This window comes from Ranitomeya imitator, chromosome 10, assembly GCF_032444005.1.
Source record: "Ranitomeya imitator isolate aRanImi1 chromosome 10, aRanImi1.pri, whole genome shotgun sequence".
NCBI lineage: Eukaryota > Metazoa > Chordata > Amphibia > Anura > Dendrobatidae > Ranitomeya > Ranitomeya imitator.
In genome coordinates, this window is record NC_091291.1 from 35,230,245 (window position 1) to 35,253,493 (window position 23,249).

Consider the following 23,249-nt stretch of genomic DNA (forward strand, 5'->3'; position numbering starts at 1 on the left):
TTAAATAAATACATTTTGGTTTCATTATTTTTTTTTTTAACAAACTAGCACATTTCTAATCACAACTGAGGTCTGACCAAAAAAATGGATATTCTCTATCAGAATTTGTCACTTTCTAGCACTGGGGTGTCTCTCCAGACTAAACCTTGGCTGTCTGGTAACTGTCGGCAGGTTTTTGCTATGTAATCTGAGAGCAACATGATGTAGGGGCTGAGACCCTGATTCCAGCGATGTGTCACTTGATGGTCTGCTTGCTGTCATTTTGATGCAATCACTTTTGCAGATCTAGCAGAGCTCCAAATGCTGAGCTGTGTAAAACCCCACCCACACCACTGATTGGCTGCTTTCTGTGTACACTGTGCAAAGGCAGAAAGCTACCAATCAGTGCTGTGGGCGTCGTTGGACCAGGAGGCATGAGGCAACTAGTCTTGTAGTGATAATCTCCTGCTGATAAAACACTGATTTTATTGAAACAGCAACACACAGCCTAATAAGTGATACATCGCTGGAATCATGGTCTCTGCCTCAACATAAGGCTGCTCTCAGGTTACATAGCAAAAAACTGCTGACAGATTATAAATATCAGAATAATCTGGTGCAGGCAGACAAAGAATACTGGGATTTGTAGTGCTGCAGCACCAGAGGTTGGAGAACACTGCTCCTCATTAAGATGTTGTCTCCTTCCCTGAGGACAGATTGTGGTCTTTACTAATGAGCAGAATATACTTAATGACCACTAGGGCTCAGTAAAATGTTTCTGACTGATGAAGGAATTAAATGTGTTAAAGGGCCCCTACCTCCGGTGAGTCTGGCCTTCTCTGTGGGTTTGTGGAGAGCCATATGGGCCTTAATATCAAAAGCGGTGATGTCTTCCAAACTTGCCAGCACATCCGGTGTGGCCCATGTGGGTAGACTAAAATTGTGAGCCTTCTGCAATCCAGACATTAATATGTAGAGCAAAACATTAAAATAAAGAATTGTGTACCACTTTGTAAAGATCTCATAAAATGATAGTGTTAGATTTACACAAATAAATGATCTGGCTGTATAGGTCCAGGAATAATAAGAAAAATGACACCTCTCTTGTAGAAATCCGACTTACCGATGCTGAGAAATCAAGCTTTGAAGCCACATGCAAATTAGCCTGGAAGTGCATTGAGGGCAGGTTGATGTAGTCAGACACACCCCCAATGCACTTACTGCCTAATTTACATGCAACTTCAAAGCTTGATTTCTCAGCACTGGTACATCGGATTTGTACAAGAGAGGTGTCATTTTTATCGTCGCTTTATAACCTATACAGTCATGCTGAATAGTAAAATCTAACACTTGTTAATCTGACGACTATCCCTCCTGACTCGTCCAGACAAATGCGCAGTTGTCTCAGCTGAGCGTTCATATCTCTGACTGAGCAGAGGGGAGTAAGGCTCTGTTAGACAATTTTGCCAGTGGACTTATCTGCCCACAATACAAATGGATTGGGCATGTTGAAATCCACCTGCTCAATCCCTCTTTCTCCCGATTTGGGGACAGGTAGGAGGACCCCATACTCATTGGATGGGTTTGGCTGATTGGGCAATGAACCCCTCATCCAAAAAGTACATATTTCAGTCCTTACCTGACAAAATAACGTATCATACACCTTCCCCATCCATCGAGGGTCCGCTGGCCCTACATTATAACCGGTGACGTTTGCTATCCGTGCAATGAAGTCCTAAATAAAAAGAATTTTATGAATATAATTACGAACATAATGATAGAAATGTTCAGCTTTTCTTCTTTTTATGTAGCCACCACTAGGGGGCGATCAATGCATGCAGGGGGATGGGGGATATCTTGTGAGTAAAACAATTATTACAAACCACACAGAGCGGGTTAAAAAACAATTAAACGATTAATTTAAAAAAAATTAAAAAATAATTCCCACATCGGGCTCTATTTTTTCAGGCTCCGCCTGTCAGTGCTCAGACCATACACATTACTGCAGAGGATACAGGGGTGGGGGGTCCGCCTGTCAGTGCTCAGACCATACACATTACTGCAGAGGATACAGGGGTGGGGGGTCCGCCTGTCAGTGCTCAGACTATACACATTACTGCAGAGGATACAGGGGTGGGGGGTCCGCCTGTCAGTGCTCTGACCATACACATTACTGCAGAGGATACAGGGGTGGGGGGTCCGCCTGTCAGTACTCAGACCATACACATTACTGCAGAGGATACAGGGGTGGGGGGTCCGCCTGTCAGTGCTCAGACCATACACATTACTGCAGAGGATACAGGGGTGGGGGGTCCGCCTGTCAGTACTCAGACCATACACATTACTGCAGAGGATACAGGGGTGGGGGGTCCGCCTGTCAGTACTCAGACCATACACATTACTGCAGAGGATACAGGGGTGGGGGGTCCGCCTGTCAGTGCTCAGACCATACACATTACTGCAGAGGATACAGGGGTGGGGGGTCCGCCTGTCAGTGCTCAGACCATACACATTACTGCAGAGGATACATGGGTGGGGGGTCCGCCTGTCAGTGCTCAGACCATACACATTACTGCAGAGGATACAGGGGTGGGGGGTCCGCCTGTCAGTGCTCAGACCATACACATTGCTGCAGAGGATGCAGGGGTGGGGGGTCCGCCTGTCAGTGCTCAGACCATACACATTGCTGCATAGGTTACAGGGGTGGGGGGTCCGCCTGTCAGTGCTCAGATCATACACATTACTGCAGAGGATACAGGGGTGGGGGGTCCGCCTGTCAGTGCTCAGACCATACACATTACTGCAGAGGTTACAGGGGTGGGGGGTCCGCCTGTCAGTGCTCAGATCATACACATTGCTGCAGAGGATACAGGGGTGGGGGGTCCGCCTGTCAGTGCTCAGACCATACACATTGCTGCAGAGGATACAGGGGTGGGGGGTCCGCCTGTCAGTGCTCAGACCATACACATTGCTGCAGAGGATACAGGGGTGGGGGGTCCGCCTGTCAGTGCTCAGACCATACACATTGCTGCAGAGGTTACAGGGGTGGGGGGTCCGCCTGTCAGTGCTCAGATCATACACATTACTGCAGAGGATACAGGGGTGGGGGGTCCGCCTGTCAGTACTCAGACCATACACATTACTGCAGAGGATACAGGGGTGGGGGGTCCGCCTGTCAGTACTCAGACCATACACATTACTGCAGAGGATACAGGGGTGGGGGGTCCGCCTGTCAGTACTCAGACTATACACATTACTGCAGAGGATACAGGGGTGGGGGGTCCGCCTCTCAGTGCTCAGATCATACACATTACTGCAGAGGATACAGGGGTGGGGGGTCCGCCTGTCAGTGCTCAGACCATACACATTACTGCAGAGGATACAGGGGTGGGGGGTCCGCCTGTCAGTACTCAGACCATACACATTACTGTAGAGGTTACAGGGGTGGGGGGTCCGCCTGTCAGTGCTCAGATCATACACATTGCTGCAGAGGATACAGGGGTGGGGGGTCCGCCTGTCAGTGCTCAGACCATACACATTACTGCAGAGGTTACAGGGGTGGGGGGTCCGCCTGTCAGTGCTCAGATCATACACATTGCTGCAGAGGATACAGGGGTGGGGGGTCCGCCTGTCAGTGCTCAGACCATACACATTGCTGCAGAGGTTACAGGGGTGGGGGGTCCGCCTGTCAGTGCTCAGACCATACACATTACTGCAGAGGTTACAGGGGTGGGGGGTCCGCCTGTCAGTACTCAGACCATACACATTACTGCAGAGGATACAGGGGTGGGGGGTCCGCCTGTCAGTACTCAGACCATACACATTACTGCAGAGGATACAGGGGTGGGGGGTCCGCCTGTCAGTGCTCAGACCATACACATTGCTGCAGAGGTTACAGGGGTGGGGGGTCCGCCTGTCAGTGCTCAGATCATACACATTACTGCAGAGGATACAGGGGTGGGGGGTCCGCCTGTCAGTGCTCAGACCATACACATTACTGCAGAGGATACAGGGGTGGGGGGTCCGCCTGTCAGTGCTCAGACCATACACATTACTGCAGAGGATACAGGGGTGGGGGGTCCGTCTGTCAGTGCTCAGACCATACACATTACTGCAGAGGATACAGGGGTGGGGGGTCCGCCTGTCAGTGCTCAGACCATACACATTGCTGCAGAGGATACAGGGGTGGGGGGTCCGCCTGTCAGTACTCAGACCATACACATTACTGCAGAGGATACAGGGGTGGGGGGTCCGCCTGTCAATGGTCAGACCATACACATTACTGCAGAGGATACAGGGGTGGGGGGTCCGCCTGTCAGTGCTCAGATCATACACATTACTGCAGAGGATACAGGGATGGGGGGTCCGCCTGTCAGTACTCAGACCATACACATTACTGCAGAGGATACAGGGGTGGGGGGTCCGCCTATCAGTACTCAGACCATACACATTACTGCAGAGGATACAGGGGTGGGGGGTCCGCCTGTCAGTACTCAGACCATACACATTACTGCAGAGGATACAGGGGTGGGGGGTCCGCCTGTCAGTGCTCAGACCATACACATTACTGCAGAGGATACAGGGGTGGGGGGTCCGCCTGTCAGTACTCAGACCATACACATTACTGCAGAGGATACAGGGGTGGGGGGTCCGCCTGTCAGTACTCAGACCATACACATTACTGCAGAGGATACAGGGGTGGGGGGTCCGCCTGTCAGTGCTCAGACCATACACATTACTGCAGAGGATACAGGGGTGGGGGGTCCGCCTGTCAGTGCTCAGACCATACACATTACTGCAGAGGATACATGGGTGGGGGGTCCGCCTGTCAGTGCTCAGACCATACACATTACTGCAGAGGATACAGGGGTGGGGGGTCCGCCTGTCAGTGCTCAGACCATACACATTACTGCAGAGGATACAGGGGTGGGGGGTCCGCCTGTCAGTGCTCAGACCATACACATTGCTGCAGAGGATGCAGGGGTGGGGGGTCCGCCTGTCAGTGCTCAGACCATACACATTGCTGCATAGGTTACAGGGGTGGGGGGTCCGCCTGTCAGTGCTCAGATCATACACATTACTGCAGAGGATACAGGGGTGGGGGGTCCGCCTGTCAGTGCTCAGACCATACACATTACTGCAGAGGTTACAGGGGTGGGGGGTCCGCCTGTCAGTGCTCAGATCATACACATTGCTGCAGAGGATACAGGGGTGGGGGGTCCGCCTGTCAGTGCTCAGACCATACACATTGCTGCAGAGGATACAGGGGTGGGGGGTCCGCCTGTCAGTGCTCAGACCATACACATTACTGCAGAGGATACAGGGGTGGGGGGTCCGCCTGTCAGTGCTCAGACCATACACATTGCTGCAGAGGTTACAGGGCTGGGGGGTCCGCCTGTCAGTACTCAGACCATACACATTGCTGCAGAGGATACAGGGGTGGGGGGTCCGCCTGTCAGTGCTCAGACCATACACATTGCTGCAGAGGTTACAGGGGTGGGGGGTCCGCCTGTCAGTGCTCAGATCATACACATTACTGCAGAGGATACAGGGGTGGGGGGTCCGCCTGTCAGTACTCAGACCATACACATTACTGCAGAGGATACAGGGGTGGGGGGTCCGCCTGTCAGTACTCAGACCATACACATTACTGCAGAGGATACAGGGGTGGGGGGTCCGCCTGTCAGTACTCAGACTATACACATTACTGCAGAGGATACAGGGGTGGGGGGTCCGCCTCTCAGTGCTCAGATCATACACATTACTGCAGAGGATACAGGGGTGGGGGGTCCGCCTGTCAGTGCTCAGACCATACACATTACTGCAGAGGATACAGGGGTGGGGGGTCCGCCTGTCAGTACTCAGACCATACACATTACTGTAGAGGATACAGGGGTGGGGGTCCGCCTGTCAGTGCTCAGATCATACACATTGCTGCAGAGGATACAGGGGTGGGGGGTCCGCCTGTCAGTGCTCAGACCATACACATTACTGCAGAGGTTACAGGGGTGGGGGGTCCGCCTGTCAGTGCTCAGATCATACACATTGCTGCAGAGGATACAGGGGTGGGGGGTCCGCCTGTCAGTGCTCAGACCATACACATTGCTGCAGAGGTTACAGGGGTGGGGGGTCCGCCTGTCAGTGCTCAGACCATACACATTACTGCAGAGGTTACAGGGGTGGGGGGTCCGCCTGTCAGTACTCAGACCATACACATTACTGCAGAGGATACAGGGGTGGGGGGTCCGCCTGTCAGTACTCAGACCATACACATTACTGCAGAGGATACAGGGGTGGGGGGTCCGCCTGTCAGTGCTCAGATCATACACATTACTGCAGAGGATACAGGGGTGGGGGGTCCGCCTGTCAGTGCTCAGACCATACACATTACTGCAGAGGATACAGGGGTGGGGGGTCCGCCTGTCAGTGCTCAGACCATACACATTGCTGCAGAGGTTACAGGGGTGGGGGGTCCGCCTGTCAGTGCTCAGATCATACACATTACTGCAGAGGATACAGGGGTGGGGGGTCCGCCTGTCAGTGCTCAGACCATACACATTACTGCAGAGGATACAGGGGTGGGGGGTCCGCCTGTCAGTGCTCAGACCATACACATTACTGCAGAGGATACAGGGGTGGGGGGTCCGTCTGTCAGTGCTCAGACCATACACATTACTGCAGAGGATACAGGGGTGGGGGGTCCGCCTGTCAGTGCTCAGACCATACACATTGCTGCAGAGGATACAGGGGTGGGGGGTCCGCCTGTCAGTACTCAGACCATACACATTACTGCAGAGGATACAGGGGTGGGGGGTCCGCCTGTCAATGGTCAGACCATACACATTACTGCAGAGGATACAGGGGTGGGGGGTCCGCCTGTCAGTGCTCAGATCATACACATTACTGCAGAGGATACTGGGGTGGGGGGTCCGCCTGTCAGTACTCAGACCATACACATTACTGCAGAGGATACAGGGGTGGGGGGTCCGCCTGTCAGTACTCAGACCATACACATTACTGCAGAGGATACAGGGGTGGGGGGTCCGCCTGTCAGTACTCAGACCATACACATTGCTGCAGAGGATACAGGGGTGGGGGGTCCGCCTGTCAGTGCTCAGACCATACACATTGCTGCAGAGGATACAGGGGTGGGGGGTCCGCCTGTCAGTGCTCAGACCATACACATTACTGCAGAGGATACAGGGGTGGGGGGTCCGCCTGTCAGTGCTCAGACCATACACATTACTGCAGAGGATACAGGGATGGGGGGTCCGCCTGTCAGTACTCAGACCATACACATTACTGCAGAGGATACAGGGGTGGGGGGTCCGCCTGTCAGTGCTCAGACCATACACATTACTGCAGAGGTTACAGGGGTGGGGGGTCCGCCTGTCAGTACTCAGACCATACACATTACTGCAGAGGATACAGGGGTGGGGGGTCCGCCTGTCAGTGCTCAGACCATACACATTACTGCAGAGGTTACAGGGGTGGGGGGTCCGCCTGTCAGTACTCAGACCATACACATTACTGCAGAGGATACAGGGGTGGGGGGTCCGCCTGTCAGTGCTCAGACCATACATTACTGCAGAGGATACAGGGATGGGGGGTCCGCCTGTCAGTACTCAGACCATACACATTACTGCAGAGGATACAGGGGTGGGGGGTCCGCCTGTCAGTACTCAGACCATACACATTACTGCAGAGGATACAGGGATGGGGGGTCCGCCTGTCAGTGCTCAGACCATACACATTACTGCAGAGGTTACAGGGGTGGGGGGTCCGCCTGTCAGTACTCAGACCATACACATTACTGCAGAGGATACAGGGGTGGGGGGTCCGCCTGTCAGTGTTCAGACCATACACATTACTGCAGAGGATACAGGGGTGGGGGGTCCGCCTGTCAGGGCGCAGACCATACACATTGCTGCAGAGGATACAGGGGTGGGGGGGGGTCCGCCTGTCAGTACTCAGACCATACACATTACTGCAGAGGATACAGGGGTGGGGGGGGGTCCGCCTGTCAGTACTCAGACCATACACATTACTGCAGAGGATACAGGGGTGGGGGGTCCGCCTGTCAGTGCTCAGACCATACACATTACTGCAGAGGATACAGGGGTGGGGGGTCCGTCTGTCAGTGCTCAGACCATACACATTACTGCAGAGGATACAGGGGTGGGGGGTCCGTCTGTCAGTGCTCAGACCATACACATTACTGCAGAGGATACAGGGGTGGGGGGTCCGCCTGTCAGTGCTCAGAACATACACATTACTGCAGAGGTTACAGGGGTGGGGGGTCCGCCTGTCAGTACTCAGACCATACACATTACTGCAGAGGATACAGGGGTGGGGGGTCCGCCTGTCAGTGTTCAGACCATACACATTACTGCAGAGGATACAGGGGTGGGGGGTCCGCCTGTCAGTGCTCAGAACATACACATTACTGCAGAGGTTACAGGGGTGGGGGGTCCGCCTGTCAGTACTCAGACCATACACATTACTGCAGAGGATACAGGGGTGGGGGGTCCGCCTGTCAGTGCTCAGACCATACACATTGCTGCAGAGGATACAGGGGTGGGGGGTCCGCCTGTCAGTGTTCAGACCATACACATTACTGCAGAGGATACAGGGGTGGGGGGTCCGCCTGTCAGTGCTCAGACCATACACATTGCTGCAGAGGATACAGGGGTGGAGGGTCCGCCTGTCAGTACTCAGACCATACACATTACTGCAGAGGATACAGGGGTGGGGGGTCCGCCTGTCAGTGCTCAGACCATACACATTGCTGCAGAGGATACAGGGGTGGGGGGTCCGCCTGTCAGTACTCAGACCATACACATTACTGCAGAGGATACAGGGGTGGGGGGTCCGCCTGTCAGTGCTCAGATCATACACATTACTGCAGAGGATACAGGGATGGGGGGTCCGCCTGTCAGTACTCAGACCATACACATTACTGCAGAGGATACAGGGTTGGGGGGTCCGCCTGTCAGTACTCAGACCATACACATTACTGCAGAGGATACAGGGTTGGGGGGTCCGCCTGTCAGTACTCAGACCATACACATTACTGCAGAGGATACAGGGGTGGGGGCTCCGCCTGTCAGTACTCAGACTATACACATTACTGCAGAGGATACAGGGGTGGGGGCTCCGCCTGTCAGTACTCAGACCATACACATTACTGCAGAGGATACAGGGGTGGGGGGTCCGCCTGTTAATGCTCAGACCATACACAATAACTGCAGAGGATACAGGGGTGGGGGGTCCGCCTGTCAGTACTCAGACTATACACATTACTGCAGAGGATACAGGGGTGGGGGGTCCGCCTGTTAATGCTCAGACCATACACAATAACTGCAGAGGATACAGGGGTGGGGGGTCCGCCTGTCAGTGCTCAGACCATACACATTACTGCAGAGGATACAGGGGTGGGGGGTCCGCCTGTCAGTGCTCAGACCATACACATTACTGCAGAGGATACAGGGATGGGGGGTCCGCCTGTCAGTGCTCAGACCATACACATTACTGCAGAGGATACAGGGGTGGGGGGTCCGCCTGTCAGTACTCAGACCATACACATTACTGCAGAGGATACAGGGGTGGGGGGTCCGCCTGTCAGTACTCAGACCATACACATTACTGCAGAGGTTACAGGGGTGGGGGGTCCGCCTGTCAGTGCTCAGACCATACACATTACTGCAGAGGATACAGGGGTGGGGGGTCCGCCTGTCAGTGCTCAGACCATACACATTACTGCAGAGGATACAGGGGTGGGGGGTCCGCCTGTCAGTGCTCTGACCATACACATTACTGCAGAGGATACAGGGGTGGGGGGTCCGCCTGTCAGTGCTCAGACCATACACATTGCTGCAGAGGATACAGGGGTGGGGGGTCCGCCTGTCAGTACTCAGACCATACACATTACTGCAGAGGATACAGGGGTGGGGGGTCCGCCTGTCAGTGCTCAGATCATACACATTACTGCAGAGGATACAGGGGTGGGGGGTCCGCCTGTCAGTGCTCAGACCAAACACATTACTGCAGAGGATACAGGGGTGGGGGGTCCGCCTGTCAGTGCTCAGACCATACACATTACTGCAGAGGATACAGGGGTGGGGGCTCCGCCTGTCAGTACTCAGACCGTACACATTACTGCAGAGGATACAGGGGTGGGGGGTCCGCCTGTCAGTGCTCAGATCATACACATTACTGCAGAGGATACAGGGGTGGGGGGTCCGCCTGTCAGTACTCAGACCATACACATTACTGCAGAGGATACAGGGGTGGGGGGTCCGCCTGTCAGTACTCAGACCATACACATTACTGCAGAGGATACAGGGGTGGGGGGTCCGCCTGTCAGTACTCAGACCATACACATTACTGCAGAGGTTACAGGGGTGGGGGGTCCGCCTGTCAGTACTCAGACCATACACATTGCTGCAGATGATACAGGGGTGGGGGGTCCGCCTGTCAGTACTCAGACCATACACATTACTGCAGAGGATACAGGGGTGGGGGGTCCGCCTGTCAGTGCTCAGACCATACACATTACTGCAGAGGATACAGGGGTGGGGGGTCCGCCTGTCAGTGCTCAGACCATACACATTGCTGCAGAGGATACAGGGGTGGGGGGTCCGCCTGTCAGTGCTCAGACCATACACATTACTGCAGAGGATACAGGGGTGGGGGGTCCGCCTGTCAGTGCTCAGACCATACACATTGCTGCAGAGGATACAGGGGTGGGGGGTCCGCCTGTCAGTACTCAGACCATACACATTGCTGCAGAGGATACAGGGGTGGGGGGTCCGCCTGTCAGTGCTCAGACCATACACATTACTGCAGAGGATACAGGGATGGGGGGTCCGCCTGTCAGTACTCAGACCATACACATTACTGCAGAGGATACAGGGATGGGGGGTCCGCCTGTCAGTACTCAGACCATACACATTACTGCAGAGGATACAGGGATGGGGGGTCCGCCTGTCAGTACTCAGACCATACACATTACTGCAGAGGATACAGGGGTGGGGGGTCCGCCTGTCAGTACTCAGACCATACACTTTACTGCAGAGGTTACAGGGGTGGGGGGTCCGCCTGTCAGTACTCAGACCATACACATTGCTGCAGAGGATACAGGGGTGGGGGGTCCGCCTGTCAGTGCTCAGACCATACACATTACTGCAGAGGTTACAGGGGTGGGGGGTCCGCCTGTCAGTACTCAGACCATACACATTGCTGCAGAGGATACAGGGGTGGGGGGTCCGCCTGTCAGTGCTCATACCATACACATTACTGCAGAGGATACAGGGGTGGGGGGTCCGCCTGTCAGTGCTCAGACCATACACATTGCTGCAGAGGATACATGGGTGGGGGGTCCGCCTGTCAGTGCTCAGACCATACACATTACTGCAGAGGTTACAGGGGTGGGGGTCCGCCTGTCAGTGCTCAGACCATACACATTACTGCAGAGGTTACAGGGGTGGGGGGTCCGCCTGTCAGTACTCAGACCATACACATTGCTGCAGAGGATACAGGGGTGGGGGGTCCGCCTGTCAGTGCTCAGACCGTACACATTACTGCAGAGGATACAGGGGTGGGGGGTCCGCCTGTCAGTACTCAGACCATACACATTACTGCAGAGGATACAGGGATGGGGGGTCCGCCTGTCAGTACTCAGACCATACACATTACTGCAGAGGATACAGGGATGGGGGGTCCGCCTGTCAGTACTCAGACCATACACATTACTGCAGAGGATACAGGGGTGGGGGGTCCGCCTGTCAGTGCTCAGACCATACACATTACTGCAGAGGATACATGGGTGGGGGGTCCGCCTGTCAGTGCTCAGACCATACACATTGCTGCAGAGGATACAGGGGTGGGGGGTCCGCCTGTCAGTACTCAGACCATACACATTGCTGCAGAGGATACAGGGGTGGGGGGTCCGCCTGTCAGTACTCAGACCATACACATTACTGCAGAGGATACAGGGGTGGGGGGTCCGCCTGTCAGTACTCAGACCATACACATTGCTGCAGAGGATACAGGGATGGGGGGTCCGCCTGTCAGTGCTCAGACCATACACATTACTGCAGAGGTTACAGGGGTGGGGGGTCCGCCTGTCAGTGCTCAGATCATACACATTACTGCAGAGGATACAGGGGTGGGGGGTCCGCCTGTCAGTGCTCAGACCATACACATTGCTGCAGAGGATACAGGGATGGGGGGTCCGCCTGTCAGTGCTCAGACCATACACATTACTGCAGAGGATACAGGGGTGGGGGGTCCGCCTGTCAGTGCTCAGACCATACACATTGCTGCAGAGGATACAGGGGTGGGGGGTCCGCCTGTCAGTGCTCAGACCATACACATTACTGCAGAGGTTACAGGGGTGGGGGGTCCGCCTGTCAGTGCTCAGACCATACACATTGCTGCAGAGGATACAGAGGTGGGGGGTCCGCCTGTCAGTGCTCAGACCATACACATTGCTGCAGAGGATACAGGGGTGGGGGGTCCGCCTGTCAGTGCTCAGACCATACACATTACTGCAGAGGATACAGAGGTGGGGAATCCGCCTGTCAGTGCTCAGACCATACACATTACTGCAGAGGTTACAGGGGTGGGGGGTCCGCCTGTCAGTACTCAGACCATACACATTACTGCAGAGGATACAGGGGTGGGGGGTCCGCCTGTCAGTGCTCAGACCATACACATTGCTGCAGAGGATACAGAGGTGGGGGGTCCGCCTGTCAGTGCTCAGACCATACACATTGCTGCAGAGGATACAGGGGTGGGGGGTCCGCCTGTCAGTGCTCAGACCATACACATTACTGCAGAGGATACAGAGGTGGGGAATCCGCCTGTCAGTGCTCAGACCATACACATTGCTGCAGAGGATACAGAGGTGGGGGGTCCGCCTGTCAGTACTCAGACCATACACATTACTGCAGAGGATACAGGGATGGGGGGTCCGCCTGTCAGTGCTCAGACCATACACATTGCTGCAGAGGATACAGGGATGGGGGTCCGCCTGTCAGTGCTCAGACCATACACATTACTGCAGAGGATACAGGGATGGGGGGTCCGCCTGTCAATGCTCAGACCATACACATTGCTGCAGAGGATACAGGGGTGGGGGGTCCGCCTGTCAGTACTCAGACCATACACATTACTGCAGAGGATACAGGGATGGGGGGTCCGCCTGTCAATGCTCAGACCATACACATTACTGCAGAGGATACAGGGGTGGGGGGTCCGCCTGTCAGTGCTCAGACCATACACATTACTGCAGAGGATACAGGGGTGGGGGGTCCGCCTGTCAGTACTCAGACCATACACATTACTGCAGAGGATACAGGGGTGGGGGGTCCGCCTGTCAGTGCTCAGACCATACACATTGCTGCAGAGGATACAGGGGTGGGGGGTCTGTCTCTCAGTACTCAGAACATACACATTACTGCAGAGGATACAGGGGTGGGGGGTCCGCCTGTCAGTGCTCAGACGATACACATTGCTGCAGAGGATACAGGGGTGGGGGGTCCGCCTGTCAGTGCTCAGACGATACACATTGCTGCAGAGGATACAGGGGTGGGGGGTCCGCCTGTCAGTGCTCAGACCATACACATTACTGCAGAGGATACAGGGGTGGGGGGTCCGCCTGTCAGTGCTCAGACCATACACATTACTGCAGAGGATACAGGGGTGGGGGGTCCGCCTGTCAGTGCTCAGACCATACACATTACTGCAGAGGATACAGGGGTGGGGGGTCCGCCTGTCAGTACTCAGACCATACACATTACTGCAGAGGATACAGGGGTGGGGGGTCCGCCTGTCAGTACTCAGACCATACACATTACTGCAGAGGATACAGGGGTGGGGGGTCCGCCTGTCAGTGCTCAGACGATACACATTACTGCAGAGGATACAGGGGTGGGGGGTCCGCCTGTCAGTGCTCAGACCATACACATTACTGCAGAGGATACAGGGGTGGGGGGTCCGCCTGTCAGTGCTCAGACCATACACATTACTGCAGAGGATACAGGGGTGGGGGGTCCGCCTGTCAGTGCTCAGACCATACACATTACTGCAGAGGTTACAGGGGTGGGGGGTCCGCCTGTCAGTGCTCAGACCATACACATTACTGCAGAGGATACAGGGGTGGGGGGTCCGCCTGTCAGTGCTCAGACCATACACATTACTGCAGAGGTTACAGGGGTGGGGGGTCCGCCTGTCAGTGCTCAGACTATACACATTACTGCAGAGGTTACAGGGGTGGGGGGTCCGCCTGTCAGTACTCAGACCATACACATTGCTGCAGAGGATACAGGGGTGGGGGGGGTCCGCCTGTCAGTGCTCAGACCATACACATTGCTGCAGAGGTTACAGGGGTGGGGGGTCCGCCTGTCAGTGCTCAGACCATACACATTACTGCAGAGGATACAGGGGTGGGGGGTCCGCCTGTCAGTGCTCAGACCATACACATTACTGCAGAGGATACAGGGGTGGGGGGTCCGCCTGTCAGTGCTCAGACCATACACATTACTGCAGAGGTTACAGGGGTGGGGGGTCCGCCTGTCAGTGCTCAGACCATACACATTACTGCAGAGGTTACAGGGGTGGGGGGTCCGCCTGTCAGTGCTCAGACCATACACATTACTGCAGAGGATACAGAGGTGGGGGGTCCGCCTGTCAGTGCTCAGACCATACACATTACTGCAGAGGATACAGGGGTGGGGGGTCCGCCTGTCAGTACTCAGACCATACACATTACTGCAGAGGATACAGGGGTGGGGGGTCCGCCTGTCAGTGCTCAGACGATACACATTACTGCAGAGGATACAGGGGTGGGGGGTCCGCCTGTCAGTGCTCAGACCATACACATTACTGCAGAGGATACAGGGGTGGGGGGTCCGCCTGTCAGTGCTCAGACCATACACATTACTGCAGAGGTTACAGGGGTGGGGGGTCCGCCTGTCAGTACTCAGACCATACACATTACTGCCGAGGATACAGGGGTGGGGGGTCCGTCTGTCAGTACTCAGACCATACATATTACTGCAGAGGATACAGGGGTGGGGGGTCCGCCTGTCAGTGCTCAGACCATACACATTGCTGCAGAGGATACAGGGGTGGGGGGTCCGCCTGTCAGTGTTCATACCATACACATTGCTGCAGAGGATACAGGGGTGGGGGGTCCGTCTGTCAGTGCTCAGACCATACACATTACTGCAGAGGATACAGGGGTGGGGGGTCCGCCTGTCAGTGTTCATACCATACACATTGCTGCAGAGGATACAGGGGTGGGGGGTCCGCCTGTCAGTGCTCAGATGATACACATTGCTGCAGAGGATACAGGGGTGGGGGGTCCGCCTGTCAGTGCTCAGACCATACACATTGCTGCAGAGGATACAGGGGTGGGGGGTCCGCCTGTCAGTGCTCAGACGATACACATTGCTGCAGAGGATACAGGGGTGGGGGGTCCGCCTGTCAGTGTTCATACCATACACATTGCTGCAGAGGATACAGGGGTGGGGGGTCCGCCTGTCAGTGCTCAGACCATACACATTGCTGCAGAGGATACAGGGGTGGGGGGTCCGCCTGTCAGTGCTCAGATGATACACATTGCTGCAGAGGATACAGGGGTGGGGGGTCCGCCTGTCAGTGCTCAGACCATACACATTACTGCAGAGGATACAGGGGTGGGGGGTCCGCCTGTCAGTACTCAGACCATACACATTACTGCAGAGGATACAGGGGTGGGGGGTCCGCCTGTCAGTGCTCAGACCATACACATTGCTGCAGAGGATACAGGGGTGGGGGGTCCGCCTGTCAGTGCTCAGACGATGCACCTACAGTCAGGAATGGTGGTGGGAGTGTCATGGTTTGGGGCTGCATTAGTGCTGCCGGCTGTGGGGAGCTACAGTTCATTGATGGAACCATGAATTCCAACTTGTAATGTGACACAATGAAGCAGATCATGATCCTCTCCGTTCAGTTACTGGGCCACAGGGCAGTATTCCAACATGATGACCCCAAACACACCTCCAAGACCACCATTTCCTTGCTACAGAAACTGAGGGTAAAGATGGTGGACTGGCCAACCATGTCTCCAGACCTAAACCCTATTGAACATCTGTGGGACATCCTCAAATTGAAGGTGGAGGAGCGCAAGGTCTCTAACATCCACCAGCTCAATGCTGTCATCATGGAGGAGGGAAGAGGATTCCAGTGGCCACCGGTGACGCTCTACTGACCTCAATGCCGAGGAGAGTTAAGGCAGTGTATGAAAATAATGGTGGCCACACAAAATATTGACTGGGTACAACTTAACCATTTTCATTTAGGGGTGTACTCACTATTGCTGCCAGCAGTTTAGACATTAATGACTGTGTGCTGAGTTATGTAGAGGGCACAAAATGTACACTGTTATACAAGGCGTAATCTGAATACTTTACATTGTAACAAAATATCCTCAGTGTTATCCCAGCAAAATATATAATAACATTTTTACAAAAATGTGAGGGGCGTACTCACTTTTGTGATATACTGTATACCAGGATGTACCCAGGATGGGGGACATATATACCAGGATGGGGGACATATATACCAGGATGCACCCAGGATGGGGGATATATATACCAGGATGGGGGACATATATACCAGGATGCACCCAGGATGGGGGACATATATACCAGGATGGGCCCAGGTTGGGGGACATATATACCAGGATGGGAGACATATTCACCAGTATGGGGGACATATATACCAGGATGAGGGACATATATACCAGTATGGGGGACATATATACCAGAATGAGGGACATATATACCAGGATGAGGGACATATATACCAGGATGGGGGACATATATACCAGGATGCACCCAGGATGGGGGACATATATACCAGGATGGGGGACATATATACCAGGATGCACCCAGGATGGGGGACATATATACCAGGATGCACCCAGGATGGGGGACATATATACCAGGATGGGCCCAGGTTGGGGGACATATATACCAGGATGGGAGACATATTCACCAGTATGGGGGACATATATACCAGGATGGGGGACATATATACCAGGATGAGGGACATATATACCAGGATGGGAGACATATTCACCAGGATGGGGGACATATATACAGGATGGGAGACATACAGTTAGGGCCAGAAATATTTGGACAGTGACACAAGTTTTGTTATTTTAGCTGTTTACAAAAACATGTTCAGAAATACAATTATATATGTAATATGGGCTGAAAGTGCACACTCCCAGCTGCAATATGATAGTTTCCACATCCAAATCGGAGAAAGGGTTTAGGAATCATAGCTCTGTAATGTATAGCGTCCTCTTTTTCAAGGGACCAAAAGTAATTGGACAATGGACTCTAGGGGCTGCAATTAACTCTGAAGGCGTCTCCCTCGTTAACCTGTAATCAATGAAGTAGTTAAAAGGTCAGGGGTGGATTCCAGGTGTGTGGTTTTGCATTTGGAAGCTGTTGCTGTGAGCAGACAACATGCGGTCAAAGGAACTCTCAATTGAGGTGAAGCAGAACATCCTGAGGCTGAAAAAAAAGAAAAAATCCATCAGAGAGATAGCAGACATGCTTGGAGTAGCAAAATCAACAGTTGGGTACATTCTGAGAAAAAAGGAATTGACTGGTGAGCTTGGGAACTCAAAAAGGCCTGGGCGTCCACGGATGACAACAGTGGTGGATGATCGCCGCATACTTAATTTGGTGAAGAAGAACCCGTTCACAACATCAACTGAAGTCCAGAACACTCTCAGTGAAGTAGGTGTATCTGTCTCTAAGTCAACAGTAAAGAGAAGACTCCATGACAGTAAATACAAAGGGTTCACATCTAGATGCAAACCATTCATCAATACCAAAAATAGACAGGCCAGAGTTAAATTTGCAGAAAAACACCTCAAGAAGCCAGCTCAGTTCTGGAAAAGTATTCTATGGACAGATGAGACAAAGATCAACCTGTACCAGAATGATGGGAAGAAAAAAGTTTGGAGAAGAAAGGGAACGGCACATGATCCAAGGCACACCACATCCTCTGTAAAACATGGTGGAGGCAACGTGATGGCATGGGCATGCATGGCTTTCAATGGCACTGGGTCACTTGTGTTTATTGATGACATAAGAGCAGACAAGAGTAGCCGGATGAATTCTGAAGTGTACCGGGATATACTTTCAGCCCAGATTCAGCCAAATGCTGCAAAGTTGATTGGACGGCGCTTCATAGTACAGATGGACAATGACCCCAAGCATATAGCCAAAGCTACCCAGGAGTTCATCAGTGCCAAAAAGTGGAACATTCTGCAATGGCCAAGTCAATCTCCAGATCTAAACCCAATTGAGCATGCATTTCACTTGCTCAAATCCAGACTTAAGACGGAAAGACCCACAAACAAGCAAGACCTGAAGGCTGCGGCTGTAAAGGCCTGGCAAAGCATTAAGAAGGAGGAAACCCAGCGTTTGGTGATGTCCATGGGTTCCAGACTTAAGGCAGTGATTGCCTCCAAAGGATTTGCAACAAAATATTGAAAATAAAAATATTTTGTTTGGGTTATGTTTATTTGTCCAATTACTTTTGACCTCCTAAAATGTGGAGTGTTTGTAAAGAAATGTGTACAATTCCTACATTTTCTATCAGATATTTTTGTTCAACCCTTCAAATTAAACGTTACAATCTGCACTTGAATTCTGTTGTAGAGGTTTCATTTCAAATCCAATGTGGTGGCATGCAGAGCCCAACTCGCGAAAATTGTGTCACTGTCCAAATATTTCTGGCCCTAACTGTATATAAATATCACTGAAAAAGGTCCCCCTGAAAGACCAATAAGATGCCACCAAAAATAACAAAAAATTCACTGACTGTGGTCGACAAACAATAAAGCTGAAATATAACCTTTAATAATTTTGCAATATAAATAGAAGTGACCACCATAATTGTGTACAGTCTATCCACTTTTGATTACCAATAGTAGATATTAATATAACCAGACACTAGTACAAAACAAAATTGATGAAATGTTATCTTCCTATCAGGAAAAAAATCATCCATACCCGAAAGGGGAAAAAGGAATACCTGTTTAATATTATTGCACTAGGGCCATATATCATATCCTCAAATTTCCCAACAAGGGGTTAATATCAATAATATTGCACTAGATCTAAACTGCACTGGGTTAAGATATCTACCACCCCAGCCAAGATCTATTGAACATTCGCCCACTAATAAGTCAGACACCTTTTGTCATTACTGAGCAGATTTCTTGTGGCGCACAATGTCCCGCCATATAAAAAATTCCCCATCAGTATGTCTTTGGAATGTGGGAGGAAACCGGAGTACCCGGAGGAAACCTACGCAAACATGGGGAGAATATCCAAACTCCTTGCAGATGTTGTCCTGGGTGGGATTAGAACCCAGGACTAAACACATAATAAAGGGCTCTAGCCAACTGAAATATGCTCCATGATGTGTTACAACAACAAGTGATACATAAACATTAGCCTCCTGATATATCCAGTACATGAATGCTGGATGAACCACGTTGAAATCAATCTTAAGCACATATGATAATTAGTTTTCCAGGTGATTCTAATTAAAGGAAAACTACTTAAAAATGATGTTCCACATTATTAAGCAGGCCACAGGTTTCAAGCAATATGGAAACTAAAAAGGATCTCTCTGCTGCTGAAAAGCGTTAAATATTGCAATGCCTTGGACAAGGTATGAAAACATTAGATATTTCAAGAAAACTTAAGAGTGACCATCATAGCGTGAAGACATTTGTGACTGAAACAGAGCACAGAGTTCATGCAGTTAAAGGCATAATGAGGAAGGTTTCTGCCAGACAAATTCATTGGATTAAGAGAGCAGCTGCCAAAATACCATTACAAAGCAGCAAACAGTTATTTGAAGCTGCTGGTGCCTCTGGAGTCCCTCGAACCTCAAGCTGTAGGATCCTTCAAAAGCTTGCTGTGGTCCATAACCCTACTATTCGGCCACCCCTAAACAGTGTTCATAAGCAGAAACGGTAGCAGTGGGCCCAGACATACATGAAGACTAATTTCCAAACAGTCTTGTTTACTGATGAGTGTAGAGCAACCCTGGATGGTCCAGATGGATGGAGTAGTGGACGGTTGGTGGATGGCCACCATGTCCCAACAAGGCTGCGACATCAGCAAGGAGGTGGAGGAGTCATGTTTTGGGCCGGAATCATGGGAAAAAAGCTGCTATGGCCCTTTAAGGTTCCTGAAGGCGTGAAAAATGACCTCTGCAAAGTATATAGAGTTTCTGACTCAAAAAAAGAAAGAAATGTCCAGCTTCACCGAGTCCGTAAAAAAGCGTTTTCTTTATTCACAAACTTTAAACATGGAGGATACAGACTTCAGCACAACCATATGGGTAAGAATCTCAACGCGTTTCTGGAGACTAAGCTCCCTTAATCATGATAATCATGATTAAGGAAGCCTAGTCTCCAGAAACGCGTTGAGATTCTTACCCATATGGTTGTGCTGAAGTCTGTATCCTCCATGTTTAAAGTTTGTGAATAAAGAAAACGCTTTTTTACGGACTCGGTGAAGCTGGACATTTCTTTCTTTTTTTGGATCTTGTACACCTGGACACAGCGGGTCTGTGCTCCCGAGGTTTGGTTGCTGTATCACGGGTGAGCTGGTTTATGTTCCTTCTTACAGAGTTTCTGACTGACAACTTTCTTCCATGCTCTAAAAAGCAGAAACGTGCCTTCATGAGCAAAATCATCTTCATGCATGACAATACACCATCTCATGCTGCAAAGAATACCTCTGAGTCATTGGCTGCTATGGGCATAAAAGGAGATAAACTCATGGTGTGGCCACCATCTTCCCCTGACCTCAACTCTATAGAGAACCTTTAGAGTATCATCACTCAAAAGATCTATGATGGTGGGAGGCAGTTCACATCAAAACAGCAGCTCTGGGAGGCTATTCTGACTTCATGCAAAGAAATACAAGCAGAAACTCTCCAAAAACTCACAAGTTCAATGGATGCAAGAATTGTGAAGGTGATATCAAAGAAGGGTCCTATGTTAACATGTAACTTGGCCTGTTAGGAGGTTTTGGAGTTAAATAGCTTTTTTGTTCAGTGAATGTGACCTCCTAATGCTGCAAATTCAACAAATGAGCATTTTCAGTTCTTTAAAACATATCAAATGTATAGAAATTCTACTGTGCCTAATAATTTGGAACAGTGCATTTTGAGTTTTTATTCATTTTGGAGATTATACTGTTATCATTGGGAGGTTTCTTCAATAAAATTCGATGTATACTCTAACGGGTGATGACCTTTATTAGACTGACTGTCATTTGCACCGACCATTTAGGAAAATCCAAGAAAAATATAATTTGCATAATAATTTGGAACACGGTGTAAAACTCTTGTGCATGCCCTCATCATCTCCCTCCTCGACTACTGCAACACCCTCCTCTGTTGCCTCCCCGCTAACTCTCTTGCACCACTCAAGTCTGTCCTCAACTCTGCTGCCCGGCTAATCCACCTCTCTCCTCGCTACTCCTCTGCTTCCCCTCTTTGCAAATCCCTCCACTGGCTCCCAATTCCCCAACGAATCCAGTTCAAACTACTAACACTGATCTAGAAAGCCATCCACAACCTGTCCCCTCCCTATATCTCTGAACTAATCTCCCAATATCTTCCCTCACGTAGTCTTCGATCCTCCCAAGACCTCCTACTCTCCTCCACACTTATTCGTTCCTCACACAACCGCCACCAAGATTTTTCCCGAATATCTCCCATCCTCTGGAATTCCATGACTCAACACGTCCGATTATTCACCACCCTCAGATCCTTCAGATGGAACCTGAAAACCCATCTCTTCAGGAAAGCCTACAGCCTGCAATAACCATTCTGCTGCCTCACCACCACCTGAGCTGCCACCTCACCACCACCAGAGCTGCTGCACCCCCGACCTTCTGCCTCTTCCCCATTATCCCGTAGAATGTAAGTCTGCAAGGACAGGGTACTCTCCCCTCTGTACCAGTCTGTCATCATAAATTTGTTTACTGTAAACGATATCTAAAACATTGTATGCAACCCCTTCTTATGTACAGCACCATGGAATTAATGGTGCTATATAAATAATAATAATAATAATCAGCCTAAAACAAGATGGGGGAACTTGATAATGAGCTAAAGGCAGCTGGGACCACAGTCACCAAGAAAACCATTGATAACACATTATGCCGTAAAAGTTTAAAATCCTGCAGTGCCCGCAATGTCCCCCTGCTCAAGGAGGCACATGTGCAGGTCCATCTTAAGTTTACCAATGAACACCTGGATGATTCTGTGAGTGATTGGGAGAAGGTGCTGTGGTCAGATGAGGCAAAAATTTAGGTCTTTGGCATTATCTCAACTCACCGTTTTTGGAGGAAGAGAAATGCTGTCTATGACCCAAAATAGCAGAGTCCCCACTGTGAAGCATGGAGGTGGAAACATTATGGGGGTGTTTCTCTGCTAAGGGCACAGGACTTCTTCACCGCATCAATGGGAGAATGGATGGAACCATGCACTGTAAAACTGAGTGACAACCTACTTCTCTCCGCCAGGACATTAAAAATGGGTTGTGGCTGGGTCTTCCAGCAAGACAATGACCCAAAACATACAGCCAAGACAACAAAGGAGTGTCTCAAAAAGAAGCACATTATGGTCATGGAGTGACATGGAGAAAGAAAAACTGCGGCACTCACCAGCTGGAATATATCCAATTAATACACTATCAGTACTTTAGACGAAAAGACGGACATGCAGGATTACAGAGGCGTGCGGGAGAGAGAGGATGACAGCCGTTTCGCGAACACTCACCTTAACGGGTCCTTGACAGGTATAGCTACACCCCAGGGCAGTGATGGTGTTTGTTACGTGTTACGGAACCACTCAGCACCCAGAATATGTTGTGCAGTTATATGTATGTATAATAGGTTCCATGTGAGGTGCATGTCCCTAATGCATCAGCCCACAGGCTGCGCCCCTGAGCAGAGGGGACATGATATTCCCCTTTTGTCCGCCCCCCACCTTTGTAATTCCCACAGTAAATATCGTCAGGCTCCGGCCACCTGCGGCTATTGTAATGTATGTCTGGCCTGCCGCTTTTCTATTGGCCTGCCCTCTGTATCTGTGTGATATATTCTGTGTCCTGTGAGTAAAATGTTGTCAGACTGGACATACGTGGAGAAGCAGTGATCTTTTAT

At 51.4% G+C, this 23,249-nt stretch overlaps 1 protein-coding gene across 8 annotated transcripts in view; it reads right to left on the bottom strand.

Annotated features, from left to right (window-relative positions):
- The window catches only part of LOC138650987 (testicular acid phosphatase homolog), a 92,992-nt gene that overhangs the window by 15,199 nt on the left and 54,544 nt on the right, over positions 1–23,249 (bottom strand). For all 8 annotated transcript variants that reach the window (XM_069740886.1, XM_069740883.1, XM_069740890.1 and 5 more), the window contains 2 exons: positions 1,619–1,714; positions 798–930 (listed from right to left, as the gene is read on the bottom strand). In XM_069740886.1, the coding sequence (XP_069596987.1) occupies positions 798–930; positions 1,619–1,714 (229 nt within the window). The remainder of the gene's footprint in view (positions 1–797; positions 931–1,618; positions 1,715–23,249) is intronic.